The sequence below is a fragment of the Oncorhynchus mykiss genome, chromosome 27 (assembly GCF_057628025.1).
Source record: "Oncorhynchus mykiss isolate SJ-2025 chromosome 27, ASM5762802v1, whole genome shotgun sequence".
Taxonomy (NCBI): domain Eukaryota; kingdom Metazoa; phylum Chordata; class Actinopteri; order Salmoniformes; family Salmonidae; genus Oncorhynchus; species Oncorhynchus mykiss.
This window is the reverse complement of record NC_143048.1, coordinates 14,847,886-14,860,729: the sequence shown is the minus strand read 5'-3', so window position 1 is coordinate 14,860,729 and position 12,844 is coordinate 14,847,886. Positions and strand designations below refer to the sequence as shown.

Sequence of the window (12,844 nt, the reverse complement as noted above, 5' to 3'; positions counted from 1 at the left end):
CACTTTTGTCAGTTAAGTTATTTCAGAGAATTGTGCATTCTTGTTTTTTGTGGCTGGGTGCCAATACATTTGAGCACGTCTGTATATGTTGTAATTTCCCCCAAAGCTGTCCAGATGGTCAAAAAACATTGTATTCTTTCTCACACTAAGTTCCTGAACCATTTCTTAATGTACTGTACGGATGAGATGCAAGTGTTCTGTGTATTACCTTATACTGCCTATGAAACTAACTAAAGCAAGACAGAAGCGCCTGAGACAGAACAACTACTCTATATTCTTCATTGACATGAGAGTGACATGAACACCAAAACACAAGGCACTCATCTTCTTACCAGACAGAAGCTCTCACATCCAGTTGCAGACCTGGATTCAAATTTAAATAATTTCAAATGCTTTAGCTGAGCTCGATTGAGCTTGCCTGGCGCAATGGAACCAATAGAATAGTCACGAAGGTGCAAAACCTGCCCACCTGGCACTCCAAGCAGGCTAAAGCAAACGTGCAAAGTATTTGAAATATTTCAAATAGTATTTGAACCAAGGTTTTCACAGTTGCCTGAGAAAGGGAGGAGTCTAAACCAATGTTCTTCTGTTTTATTTTTGTCCTGCGAAATTCTTTGAGCCCTGGTGAGGAAAGAGGTTTTTTTTATTTGGAAAGAAAAACCCCAGATAATTACTCCATCCATCTTCTGTTTGTACATTTCCACAGTAGTTTCAAGTGGAATTGTGCAAGCAAATTACATTTGGATTTTGGGTTTATTGGTTTTTAGCCCTCACGAGTGGAACGTTTTATGAATCTGTCTTCGCTCCTTAAAATCAAAGGTGTATGTGTGTGAGTATGTCTGTCTGTCAATCGGAGGGGACATCTTGGGGAATTTTGGAGAATTGTCTCAGCTCTGTACCTTGTGTTTCTGTAACCAGGGGAAGCACATGGCAAACAACATGTCTAAAGAAGGAAGAAAAGACACACAGAAGTTTCAGTTTGTGAGGTATGCATTGATTGGCTACGGGCTTGATACTTCCGGACACATCCCCCTCTATGCCTATTGGGCTCAAAGAAAGAACAAAGTTCTTATCACTTAACGAGTTTTGGGCCCTAATGAAATAAAGGTCAACAATGTTACGGCAATGAAGAGGCCAGGCAGGCAACATCAAGCAGCATCTCTAATGAATATGAGTGTCAGTGGGCAGCACAGAAGAACCTAGAACAGTATGGCTGTCGGTCCATTAGTTAATTTAATCAGAAAAACAGACTTAACTAACATGACTTGTTATTACTTTATTAGCAGATACAGTTGATTTTAAGATGTAGTATAAAAAAAGTACATGTATTTTGTCAAACCACACATTTCACAAAAGGTCTTAAATAATGAGCCTTTTCACTCGTTTGTAGAATGCACATCATAAGACCAAAATAATTGACAAATCATTTGAAATAGCTCAACGTATTTACATTTCATATACAGACATTTTACACCATACACAACAACTATTCTAAAATAAACTCCAAAATACAGATCCCCCTGGATGTCTTGTGACTGTCATGTCTAGGGCCAGGAGTGCCTGGAGGAAACTCCTGGCCCTAGTTGTATGACAAGTTGGCAACGGAACGCTGGAATAGGGAGGTTCATTCAGACAGAAAAGCTCTGTGGTTTGTAGGGCAGCAGGTTATAGAGCGGGGCGAAGGGAGGGGGGTTGGGGTCGGGACGGAGGGGTACTGATGGATCACTCTGGGGGAACTCCTTCCCTGCCGCTGGGGCAAAGTATAAGGAGGCTCTCTGAAAGACGGAACAGAACAGAAAACACAAGCTTAGTTGGATTCAGCTTAAACAATATTGTTCCATTTGCTAATTTGCTCCATTTATAACTACACTCTACTTCTAGGTAAAGAATAGGTACAAAAATATTTAGAATTGAAACCCATGACCAGTTTGAATGGATAAGCAAATAAACGTAATAGATGCCAAATCAAACTAATCTTCATTTTAGGGAAAAACAATATTGTTCTATTTGTAACTGCACTAAACTTGGGAATAATTACAAACAGCAGGCTTTGAACATCACCTCTTTGAGTGGACAAAGGATAAGAAAGAAAACAAAGTTTAAAAGATTCCAAATTAAAAAAATTAGATTCCAAATGGAGGTAGGTCTAATGTTTCTCAGACAAGTTCTTGTTTTCTGGGGGTTTAATGGTTGGACCGTGTTCTTGTTGGATGCATGAACCTGGTATGATCTACTAGGGCTACTTGGTGCTTTCTGCCTTTCAAGCAGCCAGTAGTTGCAAAGCTGGGTTTTAATTCAGAGGGTAAGGTAGACAGACGGTGGGCAGAGGAGGGGAGGGCAACAGGACAATATGGGATGGTAGAGGGAGCTGAGTCCTCCCAGAACATCCGTGAGTTTCCATCCAATGTACTGTATCTCACTCCTTTCTCTCCCCTAGGGTTTTACAAGACCAATTACCAGTAACAGGACGACTTGAGCTCAAGACCGAAACATAGTTGCTGTTGAAATATAGTGCATTTGGATAGTATTCAGACCCCTTCACCTTTTCCACATTTAGTTATGTTACAGCCTTAATCTAAAATGGGTCAAATAAAAAGGGCTTGTAAGTAAGCATTTCACTATAAGGTCTACACACCTGTTGCATTCGGCGCATGTGACAAATACAATTTGATCTGCAGAGAAGAATGGAAGAAACTCCCCAAATACAAGTGTGCCAAGCTTGTAGCGTCATACCAAAGATGACTCGAGACAGTAATCAGTGCCAAAGGTGCTTCAACAAAGTACTGATTTAAAGGGTCTGAATACTTATGTAAATGTGATTTATTTTATTTTTATTTTTTATACATTTGCAAACATTTAAAACATCTGTTTTGGCTTTGTCCTTATGGGGTAGTGTGTGTAGATCGATGAGGGGGGGGGGGGGGATTCATCCATTTTAGAATAAGGCTGTATCGTAACAAAATGTGGAAAATGTCAAGAGGTCTGAACACTTTCCATATGCACTGTACATCTTTGGCGTCCTGGAAAAACCTTGGCAGGCTCTATTTTTGGCTGGTGTTAAGGCGGAGCTAGTGCCAAACGCATGCTCTTTGGCAATTTCGCATGCTCTATTTTCCAACCCTTGCACCAGCGTTGGTATTTTACCCTTCTTATATCAGCTTGCTTGCTCTGTGGGAGGAGTGGAGATATTTGAGATGTGCCAATTTCAAGCAGTGCTACTGGTGATACTTAAGACTCACCAAAAGCTGGTCTTAGCGGTAATGCAATTGGTTAAGTCAATAGACATTCCCGTTTTTTCTTTCTATTGGATATTATTATATTTTCTGATTGGCCAGTGAGTGGCCAAGTCTCGACACACCCACAACTTGTTTACTTACCAAAACTCGAGCCCGTTAGCTACTGCGCCAATCATTCTGATTGTGAAAATGGAAAAAATACAATCGGACACACCCTCAAACTTATAATGCTACTGCCAGATCTACCATTGCATTAGATGTATTAAAATAGAGCCCTGTATCTCCAGAAAGGAAAGTTTTCACAAACTGATTAGTTAAATATATTTTCAGATTGATTACCATACAGTCCCGGATATTCACAAGGTGTTTTGAGTGACTTTGATTAGTCTTAGAGTCATTCAACTTTCACTGCACATTTTTGTTTCTGTTTTTGTTTTTTTTTACACACATTGAAAGTAGTCATTCGCTTGAAAAAAATCTAAAAGGTTACAAGGAGATACAAGGTTTATCCAGGATGGCAATGATTTATTTCTACAACCTCCGCTTCAGTCTTGGGCTTAATTGATCTAGCAAAATCATGGCAGAGAAATGGGTCCGATTCATTATATAGAAACAGCAAATGTGTGTCATAAGCCTTACCTGTGTGGGTAGGCAAGCAGGGTTAGGGATAGGGACACACTTTTTCAGTAAAAGTCACTTCAACACTGAAGATTCAGTGGAAGCAGCAATTTTATTGTTGTGTTTTGCAATAAATAGGTTTCATGGTGTGTTTATCATGCAATTCATGTGGAAATAGTTTTTTTATGTGTTCAATATCTGTGAGAGATGTTTGCTTTGACACTTACCCAGTGGGGTTTTGCTCTTATCTGTTCCAATACTACTAACAGGAGTGGAGGGTGTGAGCAAACAGAATTACGAGTGTGTGTGTGTGTGTGTGTATGTGACTGACCGGGTAGAGGTGTTGGTGTCCTTTGTTGGTGTTGTCCATCAGCAGGGGGGCAGTGGGGGAGGAAAGACATCCACCCTCTGAGAGATGAGATGACAACAGGGTCACTGAGCTGCTCCTCTGTCAAACACATACACAAAGAGAGACACACACAAACACATTTTGGAATGTTGTGAAATGTGTTGTGATCCTCTTGTGTGTATTCTGAAATACACACACAATCACAAACACACATTACGGGTTGTGCTGGATATCTGAAATTATGTTGTCACCTGGTCTGGCATCAGCAGTCTGCCACATGGATGAACCCCCCCCCCCCCCCCCCCAAAACACAAACGCACAAACAACCGCTTGTTCACACACCCTGACACGCTGCTCATCAACCAGAAGTGGTGGGGAGAGAGATTTATAGCGATGCCGTGTTGTTTGGATAAGACAGGAAGGGTTGGGGGATCCTGGGGTGGAAGGGGAGAGCTCAGATTTCCAAGAAACAATTATCTCTGACGTTGATGTGTGTCTTCCTGGGCTATGCCCTGCTGTGTCTCCCAGCTCTATCGTGCCACAACACAGAACATAAGCTCCTTCTTCTAATTCAATCAGGGCCGGTTAGCTGTTCTCTTTCTACTGGGGACATTTAACATAGGATGATCGCCAGAGAGATATCTTTCTTTCCTCTTAAGTGAGTCGTGACATTTCTAATCTGGATTGCCAGGAAACTAAAAGACACACTTTTGTATTCGATTTGATCATCAGAAAGGTATGAATATGTCTTTCCCAACCCCCATCCACTCCTTCAAAGCTTTGCTCGGATATGATAGCAGACAGACCTGGGTTCAAAAAAGATTGTAAATACTTGATCTGTGCTTGATTGAGCTTGCCTGGCTTAATGGACCGATAAAATAGTTCCAAAACTGTAAACCCTGCACATCTGGCACTCCAGGCAGGCTAAAAACAACACTGACAGTATTTGGACGATTTCATAGCAGAAGAACAATGATAGCAGAAGGTCTTGTAAAGTTTAACGGCTTCCCGGCCCACACCCCTACCGGCTCACACTGTTCCATCTTGACACCATATGTCCATAGGAGTCCTCCTGATACATCATCTGGGAGATTGTCTGTAATTTGATACCTCTGCTACTCTCCACAACTATCTCTTGCTGTGTTTGTCCTCACCAGAGGCTTCACCTCCACTCCTCTGGAACACAGTACACCTTGTATGGACTCACTGTACTCTACTGTATCAACACCAGTCTCAACAATAGCACTATAGGTGTCAGGTGCGTGAATGAGGACCCAAAAGCGAATTAACAAACAGAGTTTCTTTAATGATGAACAAACGTGGGCTCAGATGGACAGGTAGATTCCGACAGGACAGGACAAGGTTGCAGCAAACACGATGATAGTCTGGTTCAGGCATGAGACACACAAACAAGAATCCGACAAAGACAGGAGCAGAAACAGAGAGAGATATAGGGACCTAATCAGAGGGAAAAAGGGAACAGGTGGGAAAAGGGGTGAATGAGGTAGTCAGAGAAGACAAGGAACAGCTGGGGGAAAGAGGGACAGAAACGGTAACCTAGTACGACCAGCAGAGGGAGACAGGGTGAAAGGAAAGGACAGAAAGACACAACATGACAATACATGACAGTACCCCCCCACTCACCGAGCGCCTCCTGGCGCACTCGAGGAGGAAACCTGGCGGCAACGGAGGAAATCCTCGATCAGCGCACGGTCCAGCACGTCCCGAGAGGGAACCCAACTCCTCTCCTCAGGACCGTACCCCTCCCAATCTACGAGGTACTGGTGACCACGGCCCCGAGGACGCATGTCCAAAATCCTACGGACCCTGTAGATGGGTGCGCCCTCGACAAGGATGGGGGGGGGGGGGGGGGGAAGACGAGCGGGGGCGCGAAGAACGGGCTTGATACAGGAGACATGGAAGACCGGGTGGACGCGACGAAGGTATCGCGGAAGAAGAAGTCGAACTGCGACAGGATTAATGACCCGAGAAATACGGAACGGACCAATGAACCGCGGGGTCAACTTGCGAGAAGCCGTCTTAAGGGGAAGGTTCTGAGGGGAGAGCCAAACTCTCTGACCGCGACAATATCTAGGACTCTTAGTTCTACGCTTATTAGCAGCCCTCACAGTCTGCGTCCTATAACGGCAAAGTGCAGACCTGACCCTCTTCCAGGTGCGCTCGCAACGTTGGACAAAAGCCTGAGCGGAGGGGACGCTGGACTCGGCGAACTGAGATGAGAACAGCGGAGGCTGGTACCCGAGGCTACTCTGAAAAGGAGATAGCCCGGTCGCAGACGAAGGAAGCGAGTGTGTGGGCGTATTCTGCCCAGGGGAGCTGTTCTGACCAAGACGCAGGGTTGCGAAAAGAAAGACTGCGTAAGATGCGACCAATAGTCTGATTGGCCCGTTCTGCTTGACCGTTAGACTGGGGGTGAAAGCCGGAAGAGAGACTGACGGAAGCCCCAATCAAACGGCAAAACTCCCTCCAAAATTGAGACGTGAATTGCGGACCTCTGTCCGAAACGACGTCTGACGGAAGGCCATGAATTCTGAAAACATTCTTGATGATGATTTGTGCCGTCTCTTTAGCAGAAGGAAGCTTAGCAAGGGGAATGAAATGAGCCGCCTTAGAGAACCTATCGACAACCGTAAGAATAACAGTCTTCCCCGCTGACGAAGGCAGTCCGGTGACGAAATCTAAGGCGATGTGAGACCACGGTCGAGAGGGAATGGGAAGCGGCCTGAGACGGCCGGCAGGAGGGGAGTTACCGGACTTAGTCTGCGCGCAGACCGAACAAGCAGCCACGAAACGACGCGTGTCATGCTCCCGGGTGGGCCACCAAAAACGCTGGCGAATGGAAGCAAGCGTACCCCGAACGCCAGGGTGGCCGGCTAACTTGGCAGAGTGAGCCCACTGAAGAACGGCCAGACGAGTAGGAACGGGAACGAAAAGAAGGTTCCTAGGACAAGCGCGCGGCGACGGAGTGTGAGTGAGCGCTTGCTTTACCTGCCTCTCAATTCCCCAGACAGTCAACCCGACAACACGCCCCTCAGGGAGAATCCCCTCGGGGTCAGTGGAGGCTACTGAAGAACTGAAGAGACGAGACAAAGCATCAGGCTTGGTGTTCTTAGAGCCCGGACGATAAGAAATCACGAACTCGAAACGAGCGAAAAACAGCGCCCAACGCGCCTGACGCGCATTAAGTCGTTTGGCAGAACGGATGTACTCAAGGTTCCTATGGTCAGTCCAAACGACAAAAGGAACGGTCGCCCCCTCCAACCACTGTCGCCATTCGCCTAGGGCTAACCGGATGGCGAGCAGTTCGCGGTTTCCCACATCATAGTTACGTTCCGACGGCGACAGGCGATGAGAAAAATACGCGCATGGGTGGACCTTGTCGTCAGAGAGGGAGCGCTGAGAAAGAATGGCTCCCACGCCCACCTCTGACGCGTCAACCTCGACAACGAACTGTCTAGAGACGTCAGGTGTAACAAGGATAGGAGCGGATGTAAAACGATTCTTGAGGAGATCAAAAGCTCCCTGGGCGGAAACGGACCACTTAAAGCACGTCTTGACAGAAGTAAGGGCTGTGAGAGGAGCTGCCACCTGACCGAAATTACGGATGAAACGACGATAGAAGTTCGCGAAGCCGAGAAAGCGCTGCAGCTCGACGCGTGACTTAGGGGCGGGCCAATCAATGACAGCTTGGACCTTAGCGGGATCCATCTTAATGCCTTCAGCGGAAATAACAGAACCGAGAAATGTGACGGAGGAGGCATGAAAAGTGCACTTCTCAGCCTTCACAAAAAGACAATTCTCTAAAAGGCGCTGGAGGACACGTCGAACATGAATCTGGAGTGACGGTGAAAAAAATCAGGATATCGTCAAGGTAAACGAAAACAAAGATGTTCAGCATGTCTCTCAGGACATCATTGACTAATGCCTGAAAGACAGCTGGAGCGTTAGCGAGGCCGAAAGGAAGAACCCGGTATTCAAAGTGCCCTAACGGAGTGTTAAACGCCGTCTTCCACTCGTCCCCCTCCCTGATGCGCACGAGATGGTAAGCGTTACGAAGGTCCAACTTAGTGAAAAACCTGGCTCCCTGCAGGATCTCGAAGGCTGAAGACATAAGAGGAAGCGGATAACGATTCTTCACTGTTATGTCATTCAGCCCTCGATAATCTATGCAGGGGCGCAGAGACCCGTCCTTCTTCTTGACAAAAAAAAACCCCGCTCCGGCGGGAGAGGAGGAGGGGACTATGGTACCGGCGTCAAGAGCTACAGACAAATAATCCTCGAGAGCCTTACGTTCGGGAGCCGACAGAGAGTATAGTCTACCCCGGGGGGGAGTGGTTCCCGGAAGGAGATCAATACTACAATCATACGACCGGTGTGGAGGAAGAGAGGTGGCCCTGGACCGACTGAACACCGTGCGCAGATCGTGATATTCCTCCGGCACCCCTGTCAAATCACCAGGCTCCTCCTGTGAAGAAGAGACAGAGGAAACAGGAGGGATAGCAGACATTAAACATTTCACATGACAAGAGACGTTCCAGGAGAGGATAGAATTACTAGACCAATTAATGGAAGGATTATGACAAACTAGCCAGGGATGGCCCAAAACAACAGGTGTAAAAGGTGAACGAAAAATTAAAAAAGAAATGGTTTCGCTATGATTACCAGAAACAGTGAGGGTTAAAGGTAGCGTCTCACGCTGAATCCTGGGGAGAGGACTACCATCCAGGGCGAACAAGGCCGTGGACTCCCTTAACTGTCTGAGAGGAATGTCATGTTCCCGAGCCCAGGTCTCGTCCATAAAACAGCCCTCCGCCCCAGAGTCTATTAAGGCACTGCAGGAAGCTGACGAACCGGTCCAGCGTAGATGGACCGACAAGGTAGTGCAGGATCTTGAAGGAGAGACAGGAGTAGTAGCGCTCACCAGTAGCCCTCCGCTTACTGATGAGCTCTGGCTTTTACTGGACATGAAGTGACAAAATGACCAGCAGAACCGCAATAGAGACAGAGGCGGTTGGTGATTCTCCGTTCCCTCTCCTTAGTCGAGATGCGGATACCTCCCAGCTGCATAGGCTCAGCTCCCGAGCCGGCAGAGGAAGATGGTAGTGATGCGGAGAGGGGGGCAACGGAGAACGCGAGCTCCTTTCCACGAGCTCGGTGACGAAGATCAACCCGTCGCTCAATGCGAATAGCGAGTTCAATCAAGGAATCCACGCTGGAAGGAACCTCCCGGGAGAGAATCTCATCCTTTACCTCTGCGCGGAGACCCTCCAGAAGACGAGCGAGCAAAGCCGGCTCGTTCCAGCCACTGGAGGCAGCAAGAGTGCGAAACTCAATAGAGTAGTCTGTTATGGATCGATTGCCTTGACATAGGGAAGACAGGGCCCTGGAAGCCTCCTCCCCAAAAACAGATCGATCAAAAACCCGTATCATCTCCTCCTTAAAGTCCTGATACTGGTTAGTACACTCAGCCCTTGCCTCCCAGGTTGCCGTGCCCCACTCACGAGCCCGTCCAGTAAGGAGAGATATGACGTAGGCGACACGAGCAGTGCTCCTGGCGTAAGTGTTGGGCTGGAGAGAAAACACAATATCACACTGGGTGAGGAACGAGCGGCATTCAGTGGGCTCCCCAGAGTAACACGGCGGGTTATTGATTCTGGGCTCCGGAGATTCGAAAGCCCTGGAAGTGGCCGGTGGATCGAGGCGGAGATGGTGAACCTGTTCTGTGAGGTTGGAGACTTGGGTGGCCAGGGTCTCAACGGCATGTCGAGCAGCAGACAATTCCTGCTCGTGTCTGCCTAGCATCGCTCCCTGGATCTCGACGGCTGAGTGGAGAGGATCCGAAGTCGCTGGGTCCATTCTTGGTCGGATTCTTCTGTCAGGTGCGTGAATGAGGACCCAAAAGCGAATTAACAAACAGAGTTTCTTTAATGATGAACACACGTGGGCTCAGATGGACAGGTAGATTCCGACAGGACAGGACAAGGTTGCAGCAAACACGATGATAGTCTGGTTCAGGCATGAGACACACAAACAAGAATCCGACAAAGACAGGAGCAGAAACAGAGAGAGATATAGGGACCTAATCAGAGGGAAAAAGGGAACAGGTGGGAAAAGGGGTGAATGAGGTAGTCAGAGAAGACAAGGAACAGCTGGGGGAAAGAGGGACAGAAACGGTAACCTAGTACGACCAGCAGAGGGAGACAGGGTGAAAGGAAAGGACAGAAAGACACAACATGACAATACATGACAATAGGTGCAATCAAGCAACAGTTATGCAATTTGCCTCCACTCACTTAAAGGAACCGATACTCTAGATCCTTCATCGCTCAAGTCAAAAGTTGTGCACTATAATAGGGAATAGGGCTTCAAACACATAAAGCACTTCAAGTGAGTTGTGTTTTCAGATCTCAGAGGCCTTCTATTGGGATAAGTCCATGTCCCAGGTCATCTCTTTTGTAGATTCATCTCGATCAAATGGAAAAGATAAGCACTCTGGGCTCCCGAGTGGCGCAGCAGTCTAAGGCACTGCCTCTCAGTGCTAGAGGCGTCACTACAGACCCTGGTTAGATTCCAGCCTGTATCACAACCGGCCGTGATTGGGAGTCCCATAGGACAGCACACAATTGGCCCAGCGTCGTCCAGGTTAAGTCGTCATTGGAAATAAGAATTTATTCTAACTGACTTGCCTAGTTAAATAAATAAAATTAAATAAATAAATGTAACTTCCTCTTTGTTGTGCTTATGTTTTCCATTCATTTGATGTTGAGGAGGCACATACAGTGGGGCAAAAAAGTATTTAGTCAGCCACCAATTGTGCAAGTTCTCCCACTTAAAAAGATGAGAGAGGCCTGTAATTTTCATCATAGGTACACTTCAACTATGACAGACAAAATAAGAAAAAAAAATCCAGAAAATCACATTGTAGGATTTTTTATGAATTTATTTGCAAATTATGGTGGAAAATAAGTATTTGGTCAATAACAAAAGTTTACCTCAATACTTTGTTATATACCCTTTGTTGGCAATGACAGAGGTCAAACGTTTTCTGTAAGTCTTCACAAGGTTTTCACACACTGTTGCTGGTATTTTGGCCCATAACTCCATGCAGATCTCCTCTAGAGCAGTGATGTTTTGGGGCTGTTGCTGGGCAACACAGACTTTCAACTCCCTCCAAAGATTTTCTATGGGGTTGAGATCTGGAGACTGGCTAGGCCACTCCAGGACATTGAAATGCTTCTTACGAAGCCACTCCTTCGTTGCCCGGGCGGTGTGTTTGGGATCATTGTCATGCTGAAAGACCCAGCCACGTTTCATCTTCAATGCCCTTGCTGATGGAAGGAGGTTTTCACTCAAAATCTCACGATACATGGCCCCATTCATTCTTTCCTTTACACGGATCAGTCGTCCTGGTCCCTTTGCAGAAAAACAGCCCCAAAGCATGATGTTTCCACCCCCATGCTTCACAGTAGGTATGGTGTTCTTTGGATGCAACTCAGCATTCTTTGTCCTCCAAACACAACGAGTTGAGTTTTTACCAAAAAGTTATATTTTGGTTTCATCTGAACATATGACATTCTCCCAATCTTCTTCTGGATCATCCAAATGCTCTCTAGCAAACTTCAGATGGGCCTGGACATGTACTGGCTTAAGCAGGGGGACACGTCTGGCACTGCAGGATTTGAGTCCCTGGCGGCGTAGTGTGTTACTGATGGTAGGCTTTGTTACTTTGGTCCCAGCTCTGCAGGTCATTCACTAGGTCCCCCTGTGTGGTTCTAGGATTTTTGCTCACCGTTCTTGTGATCATTTTGACCCCACGGTGTGAGATCTTGCATGGAGCTCCAGATCGAGGGAGATTATCAGTGGTCTTGTATGTCTTCCATTTCCTAATAATTGCTCCCACAGTTGACTTCTTCAAACCAAGCTGCTTACCTATTGCAGATTCAGTCTTCCCAGCCTGGTGCAGGTCTACAATTTTGTTTCTGGTGTCCTTTGACAGCTCTTTGGTCTTGGCCATAGTGGAGTTTGGAGTGTGACTGTTTGAGGTTGTGGACAGGTGTCTTTTATACTGATAACAAGTTCAAACAGGTGCCATTAATACAGGTAACGAGTGGAGGACAGAGGAGCCTCTTAAATAAGAAGTTACAGGTCTGTGAGAGCCAGAAATCTTGCTTGTTTGTAGGTGACCAAATACTTATTTTCCACTATAATTTGCAAAGAAATTCATTAAAAATCCTACAATGTGATTTTCTGGATCTTTTTTTCTCATTTTGTCTGTCATAGTTGAACTGTACCTATGATGAAAATTACAGGCCTCTCTCATCTTTTTAAGTGGGAGAACTTGCACAATTGGTGGCTGACTAAATACTTTTTTTGCCCCATTGTAGCTGGATCTACACAACCTGAAAACATCTGAGAAACTTTGAATTTGGAGTGTAATTTCCCTAAAATGTCCCTATAATGAATAACATCCTTGATTCAATCCATAGAGCTGAAGACCTGAACTGCAGCGCGATAGAAATTTAAAGGCAATGTTCCCGCGTTCGCAGAGACTGCATTTATGGTAAACGCTTAATACAGTATGTCGGCTCAATCGAAAATTATTTTGAAATTTAAATCGCAC

The 12,844-nt window shown here is 46.2% G+C and overlaps 1 protein-coding gene across 2 annotated transcripts in view; it reads right to left on the bottom strand.

Moving 5' to 3' along the window:
• Nucleotides 1-1,263: 1,263 nt before the first annotated feature.
• Nucleotides 1,264-12,844, bottom strand: part of LOC110507616 (transmembrane protein 255B) — a 36,561-nt gene continuing 24,980 nt past the window's right edge. The window contains exons 8-9 of one of the 2 annotated variants that reach the window (XM_021587716.3): nucleotides 4,186-4,302; nucleotides 1,264-1,775 (exon numbers count right to left, since the gene is read on the bottom strand). In XM_021587716.3, the coding sequence (XP_021443391.1) occupies nucleotides 1,629-1,775; nucleotides 4,186-4,302 (264 nt within the window). In that variant the 3' untranslated portion in view covers nucleotides 1,264-1,628. The remainder of the gene's footprint in view (nucleotides 1,776-4,185; nucleotides 4,303-12,844) is intronic. The other variant, XM_090224522.1, reaches the window with a different exon arrangement.